Here is a 7,782-nt window from a genome sequence, read left to right on the forward strand (position 1 = left end):
GAGAGAGAGAGAGAGAGAGAGAGGGAGAGAGAATCCTCGTGGTTCGTACTGGTTTTCTCAAATTATTATTTATTTAAACGCTTACAATGGGATATTTAACTATGTTGATGTGTTAATTATGTATCCTTAAATGCACTTCATTCTTTAATATACGATTTACTAACCCCCCTTTTCTCTCTTTCCCTTGTCCCTCTCTTTTCCAACCTTTACCTTGTTCTTCCTCTCCTCCCTCACCTCTCCTCCCTCACTTCTCCCCCCCCCCCACAGGAGGAGCCACTGTACGACCATGACCTGGTACGCAAGGACAGTCGTACGCCAGCCCTCAGACTCCGCTTCGGCAAGCGTGATTCATCCTACGGACAGGTTAGTTGTTAGTGGGGAGGAGTGTTTGTTTATAATGGAGCAGTGTTTCTGTGTTGGCGTTCACCACCAAAGGTCATAGTCACTTCAAAATGTACCACTTAGGGGCTATTCATGTCCGTGTCACCTCTTTGGGGTAACGTAATCTTCATCAATCAATGTGTTGGGAATAGTGTTAGTGGAGATTAGTGTTTGTTGAAACTAGTGTTTAGCTACTTAAGTGTAGTTAAAGTCAATCTAAAATAAAGTTAATAAAGTTATGTGTAATCCCGGGCGCCGGCGAGAAACAATGGGCAGAGTTTCTTTCACCCTATGCCCCTGTTACCTAGCAGTAAAATAGGTACCTGGGTGTTAGTCAGCTGTCACGGGCTGCTTCCTGGGGGTGGAGGCCTGGTTGAGGACCGGGCCGCGGGGACACTAAAGCTCCCGAGATCATCTCACGATAACCTCAAGATAGTTACAGGATTAACAATTACATAGCATTTATTTACATTCATTTCCATCTGCCAAGTGTTGCTCCACTCAATTTTATCTCGGTCGTTTTGAGAGACAAGACAGTCACCCAAGTCCTTTACTCTCCTTAGTGACTTAGCCTCACCTGCAAACCATATTTACGTGACTGTGAATCTCCTCTGGTAGATCGTTTATATAAACAACTAGCAGGGGTACCCGGCGGTGCCCAGGTCTTTACTTGCTCCTCTCCCTCCCTCCCATTCTCTCTCGGGCAAAAGATGCTCGAGGAACAGTGAATCAACGCTATCGACGTCGATTTAATGTCGAAAACAGCCGAGAAAAAATTGGCAAACAAACCATAATCAAACCCACATTTACGACCTATGAGAGTCTTTGGTTGTCGCACTAGGAGCCACTCCTACTTCAAGAGGGGCATACGAGTTGAACCCAACCACCCTATGACACGTGCTGTACGATCACAACCATGGAAAGTTGTAAGAGGCTAACTCGCCTCCAACCTCGAGCAGACCAAAACACAAATGACATTCTCTTTTATACATAATGATAAACATTATCAGCGCAAGAACTGAACATTGTGTGTGCTCTGTAGTGTATAGCCTTTGTGCCTCTGGTCCTGTCCTCGTGAGATTGTGTGTTGTGTGTGTGTGTACCTAGGTAAGTTGGCTCATGCTTGTAATATGGTTCAAGGTGTTTATCAACCTACATGTTCACTCATACATTTATTACTAAGTAATAATATATTTGGAACTTGGTGGTATGGTCAACACGTGAGCTGTTCGTGTTTCTCTCTCTCTCTGCCTCTATTGACTTGGAAAAGGATGACCTTCCCTCTCAGCCGGAATGCAGGGCTGCCGGTAGCTGCATGCTTTACTTCGCCTGATACCCCTCATCTCCCTCTGCCTAACTTCTCCCCTTTCCCCCCTATTCTCCACCTCCCTCATAAACCCCCTTCCCCCCTATACCCCCCTCCCAGCTAAACCCCCTTTCCCTAGCAGCTGGTAGTCCAATACTTCAGCTAATTACAGGCAATGTATGATAGATTTTTTTTTTAATTTTGCAGATGTCAGTACTTTATGTTTACAGGAAGGAAAATCATTGCCGACATCACTGTATTATGTTTCATGACTTAGTAAGAACAAATAATTGTTTTGAACTTATGTTTTTATCACCAGCGTCACTACAAATTACATGGAGAAATAATTGGTCGCCAAAGGGCGCTGGTTACATTCTAATAGAAGAAATCTATTCTAATAGAAGAAATCTATTCTAATAGAAGAAATATATATATATATATATATATATATATATATATATATATATATATATATATATATATATATATATATATATATATATATATAAATAATACTAGACTATGAAAATAAATTGAGTAAATCTCACCTCACCACCCAGCAAACAAACTATATTGGTTCACTCACATAAGAGAGTATAAACAAATTTTCAAGAGTAAACAGAGGCGGTAGTGATAAACAAGAGTGTGTGTAGTCTGAGAGGACGACCGTGGCCCATTACCCAAGTTGCAGGTGTCGCCGTAGCCTCCGGCCAGCAGGCTGTTTACACTGGAGAACTTCCGCCAACAGATACACCTACAGTGTTGTTGATGGGGAGTGCATGTTCTTGCGCGACTGTGTGTGCGTCCTTGCGTGACTGTGTGCGTCTTTGCATGACTGTGTGTGTGTGTTTCCACAGGAATAAGCTCTGCCGCTTGAGCCTGCTGTTTATAGGCGACTAACTGTTTAGTTCGATTATTCTTTCTTTTCTCTTTTTTAGTTCTCTATCGCAGCTGCATTGAAGGCGTGAATGGCGGTGGCTTCCAGCACCTCTGCTTCCAGTTCGCCTCGCTTGCTTTCCACTTTTACGTCTCCACGACTCATTTGTGTTTCCAGCTTCCACCTGTGTTCCCTCATTTCACTCCCCACCATGTGGAATACGTTTTCTACACCTCTATCCTCTTCAGTATCTTGTACGTTGTTATCATGTTTACTGTGGTCCTTCTCTCCTCTAGTTCATGTGCTTCACAAGGTGAGGGATTCACGCCGGTCCTAGTTAGGTATGCTGCTCACAGTGTTCTCTTGAACTAGCTACGTCTCTCAAATTTGTTCTTAGTTCCATTCTTAGTTTCGTGCCGTCCAGTATTCCTCAGCCAGTAGAGTATCGACTATGTTTCTCAACCTATTTTTCCATCTCATGTTAGCCTGTTATGAGGGACGCATCGAATCCTGTTATTATTTTTAGCAGGCTAGGAAGATGGAAAGTCATTCCCTCTAACTTTTCTGCCATTCTGTCCAGTAACTCTTATTCAGTTCGTCAGATTTGTTAACTCCAAATCCTTGCGGCAACCTCGCTCTTTGCTGGGTCAGCGTTCGATCTCCGATGATCCAAGTGATTGGACATCCCTATTCTTAGTGTGTCCTGATAATTCAGCTCATTGTCCTCATAACCCAGCTGTTAGTGGAGTTTGTAAAGTTGTGCAGGTGGTCTGCAGCAGCGATGAGTTGAAGGCAAGAGGTGCAATGCGGTATTTCATTGGTCTGAAGTGTGCTTCACGACTACAAGAAGTGAATGGCATTTTTGGCGGGTCTTTGGACTGTAAAGGTGCGTGTGTCGGCGCCCTAAACCAGGACTGTGATGGGGGAATTGGTCTGTGTGGTCCCTTAGGCCAAGACGTGGGTTGAGAGGAAGGCGGTAGTGATTTCTAGTCTTCGTGAATTAATAAAAACTATTAGCTACCAGGTTTTGTTAATCCTCAATATAATATTATCTTGTAAATGCATTGTGTGTTGTAGATTGCTTCAGTAGCAACATACGCGTAAACCTGAAGGGCAAAAAAAAGTGTTGAATGTAACATGGCAAACATCATGACACTGGAATTTTTATATTCGTTCTTGACGCATTTTCTGGTCACCAGCGCGTCCAGGAAGTGCTGCTTGTCCTTGGAAATGGCACCAGTTATGAAAAGATTCGTTCTGCTGGGAGGATAGCCCATGTACTAGGAAAGTAGATCATGTCCTGTGCTTTGGTTACAAGTAAATGACTTGTTGTTTAGACAATGGTGTTGATCTCTAGATTGTATTGGTCCCAGAAAATGGCAGTATTGTGTGAAATGACAGACACAGGAAATGTTGTCTCCTCTGTCGCGCTGCAGAGACACATGATGTGTTGCAATTACGTGTCCATCATGAGGTGGGCTCGCGGCCCCCCCCTCTCCCTCTCCCTCTATCCTCTCTCTCTTGCCCCCCCCTCTCCCTCTCCCTCTATCCTCTCTCTCTTCCCCCCCCTCTCTCTCCGTCTCTCTTCCCCTCTCTGTCTCTCCCTCTCACACAAACTGGAAAAGGTGCAACGGCATGCTACAAAATGGCTTCCGGAACTGAAAAACAAGAGTTACGAGGAGAAACTAGAGGCGTTAAACATGCCAAAACTAGAAGATTGATAATGAGATATGATCACCACTTACAAAATACTAGTATGAATCGACAAAATTGACAAAGAGAAATTCTGAAACCAGCAACTTCACTAACAAGAGGACACAGGCTCAACCTAAGGAAACAAAGGTGCCGAAAAAATAGTAGAAACTTTTCTTTTGCAGAGTGGTAGACGGTTGAAACAAGCTAAATGAGAAGGTGGAGGCCAAAACCGTCAGTAGTTTCAAAGCGTTATACGACAAAGAGTATTGGGAAGACGGGACACCACGAGCTTAGCTCTCATCCTGTAACTACACTTAGGTAATTACACACCTAGCGTGTGTGAGTGGACAGCGCTCGGGGGTCGTAGTCCAAATGATACGGGTCGATTCCCGGAAAAGGCGGAAACAAAGGGGCAGAGTTTCTTTCACCTTGATATCCCTGTTCACCTAGCAGTAAACAGGTACCTGGGAGTTAGACAGCTGCTACGGGCTGCTTCCTGGGGATGTGCGTGTGTCAGAGACAAATATATATATATAGAAGAAAAATAGATTGGTTAGAAAGGCGGGGTCCAAGAGACCGATTCTGCAGATACAAATAGTAAATACACACACTGCTGTGCCGGCCCCCTGGCGGCCAAAGAAGTAAACACTAACTACTGGAAGAGAAGCGCTTCTGAGTAATACAACTATATTAATGATATGTATGTTGTATGTGTGTCAAACACTTGTATGTGATACAATAGACAAGAAGCTGGGACGAGGCTTCGGTAGGCCCCCTTTTCCAGGAGGCCTAGGTAGTCACCCTTTTTTTTTTTTTTGGGAGGGGGGAGGTAAATAGGATGGAGAGGCACATGTGAAGAGAAAGTTTAGAAATGGGAAATGCAGTATGAGTTATTATGGCAGGCGGACTGTCCGCCTTGCTTACACGATGTGTCGGTGTGTATGTTGGCAGCTGAGCTTGCTCTCTCTTGTCAGGAATAATAGTAATGGTCTTGAATTTGGATCCATTTTAATGGATCAATTAAAAAATGATCTTTGTATGATGATTAACAGACAGCTATAGGGATAATACTTCCAGGAACTCACATGTGTTAGCCATTAGGTCATCTGCAGAAAGTGTTCAAGTAATTTATTGTTTAATTTTCCCTTCAGGGTTTTACGTTTTCGTATTATTTATCACGTGATAATTTCTTCATGATTTATACCCTGTGGGTGTGTATAAGTCACGAATACACACTCACATATTCGGGTTGGGGGAGGGGTCTAATATGTACTTTTAACTGTGTAAAATAAACAAAACCAACTTGAAATGAACAAAACTCAATAGAGATCAAGTGAAAATGTTTGATTTTATTGACTAAATTATATATTCAAGTTAATTTTCTGTTGTGTGTCTCCTCAGGAAGAACAAGATGTTGCCAGCCAGGAGCAGTAAGAAGCAGTGGCGGGAGCAAGGTGACGAGGCTGCCACTACCCCCAGCTCCGCACAGGATACATGCCACTATATCCTACACACCTGATACCACAAGCACCATGCCATATCCTACACACCTGATACCACAAGCACCGTGCCACTATATCTTACACACCTGATACCACAAGCACCATGCCATATCCTACACACCTGATACCACAAGCACCGTGCCATATCCTACACACCTGATCCCACAAACACCATGTCACGATACCCTACACATCAGAGGCAGCGGCGGGCACGCTCTTCCACTTCTCATTCAGCTCTGCCTGTTTCTTAAACTAGTTCCCTTCTATTTGGGTCATATTATTTTCTCTGTTTGCCTATACTGTTATGGATCATTAAATTACATGGCCAGAACATCGAGAATGTTTTCTCCTAAATATGATTGTAAAATCCTGCCATGGATTATAATTTGGCTAATATGGTCAGCCTCCCTCACCTCAGGAAAGCTGTGTCAGTTAAACCTAGAAATGCCAGTAATACAAAATAGAAACATTACTGTGGTTACCCCGGTCATTGTGTAGTTTGTACTTAAGCCGCTCGTGTATGTGCCATCACGTGATTGTGCTTTATGTCGTACAAGTGACTGCAGGATTACTTAATTAAACAAGAATTAACAATATTGGAGTCTACAGTTGTCTCATCAATCTCCATCACTCCAGTACCGACTCACAACTATAGTAATCACACGTGATCGATAATTTGAATAAGAACATGAAACTGTCGTCGACCAAATCTCTTAAATTAATGGGCTGCAGAATGCATTGTGAATGGTGGCAGCGGGGGGATTGTGGTGGAGGGAGAGTTCTAAACTGTGTATCCGCTCCTGTGGCTGAACTAGAGAAGCTCCCATAGACATGGCTGCAGTCCATAATGTGTGAGTGTGTGTGTGTGTGTGTGTGTGTACTCTAATCTCTTCATACCCGTGGTGTTTGGATAGCGTAGCTCGTTCCTAAGGAAGTTTTATTTTACATTAGAAGAATCCGCATTAAATTGGAGGCTGGGGAATAAAAATTCGACTTCGTGGTTTGTCATCGACGTTATTAATTCTTAATAATTTTTTGTAATCAAGTTTATTTTAAGTCTACTGTTCCACGCGGCTTCCACGGCGAGCGCGAGAGTTGGTAATTGTGGCATGTCTTGTTTACACTTGCTATTCCCTCCTAATCAATTTCCATTCAAAACTGAATTTATTCAGTTGTTTTTGTTAAAGGATGGCATGGGAGGTCCAGTGTGTTTTATAAGAACGCTGTAGGCCTATCGTACGGCGCCTCTATCAAACATCCTGTGGTCACATCCGGGGACCTAACCAAAAATTTATGGATCGATAATGATTCAAATAATTTACCTAAAAAACTATTGGTTTGAGTCTTATGTCGAAGCAATATACAGCAGCTAATAATGCATGTTTTCAATATATTTTGAAAACATATATATATTATATATAAATACATGTGATTTTTTTCACAGATGTCAGCCAACGTTGTCGGTGCAATTCAATATGATTAAATTTATGTATATCTGGAAATAAATTTATCTTATTTTGAAGTGATAGTTTTTATTTTACCTTTATTAATGATACCTTAAGTACTGGGATGGCAAACCTATGGCATGCGTGCTCAGGTTGGCACGCAAGTAAATTTTGCTGGCAAGCAGCACGCAGAGCCGACCCTTGATTATTTAAACCCCATCCATAAGTAAATTAATATTATTAGTAATAGTCATTATTGTTGTTACTAATTCATTAATTTCACTTCCTAGTAGTTTATAGTTATTAACACAAAATTCCTAAAGCTGAACCGTTTAAAACAATTCAAGAGTTATTAGTTGCTTATAATAACAACTAGTTGTTATTAGTTGAATAATAACTAATTCAAATTAGTTATTAGTCTGTATGTTATTACAGACTTCTTTAAGAATGCTTTTAAGTATTGTTCTCTCTCCATAAAAAATGGTAAAACAATCAATATAGTTATATGGGCGCAAGATACAATTTTTTTTTACTATTGCCAATTTGGGCGCACGGTCTCAAAAAGGTTCATAACCC

The 7,782-nt window shown here is 42.0% G+C and overlaps 1 protein-coding gene across 1 annotated transcript in view; it reads left to right on the forward strand.

Annotated features, from left to right (window-relative positions):
- Positions 1–7,283, forward strand: part of sNPF (short neuropeptide F precursor) — a 109,377-nt gene extending 102,094 nt beyond the window's left edge. The window contains exons 5-6 of the mRNA XM_069336277.1: positions 268–363; positions 5,661–7,283. Coding sequence (XP_069192378.1) covers positions 268–363; positions 5,661–5,693 — 129 coding nt within the window. The 3' untranslated portion in view covers positions 5,694–7,283. The remainder of the gene's footprint in view (positions 1–267; positions 364–5,660) is intronic.
- Positions 7,284–7,782: the final 499 nt, after the last annotated feature.

Source organism: Procambarus clarkii, chromosome 35 (genome assembly GCF_040958095.1).
Source record: "Procambarus clarkii isolate CNS0578487 chromosome 35, FALCON_Pclarkii_2.0, whole genome shotgun sequence".
In the NCBI taxonomy this organism is placed as follows: domain Eukaryota; kingdom Metazoa; phylum Arthropoda; class Malacostraca; order Decapoda; family Cambaridae; genus Procambarus; species Procambarus clarkii.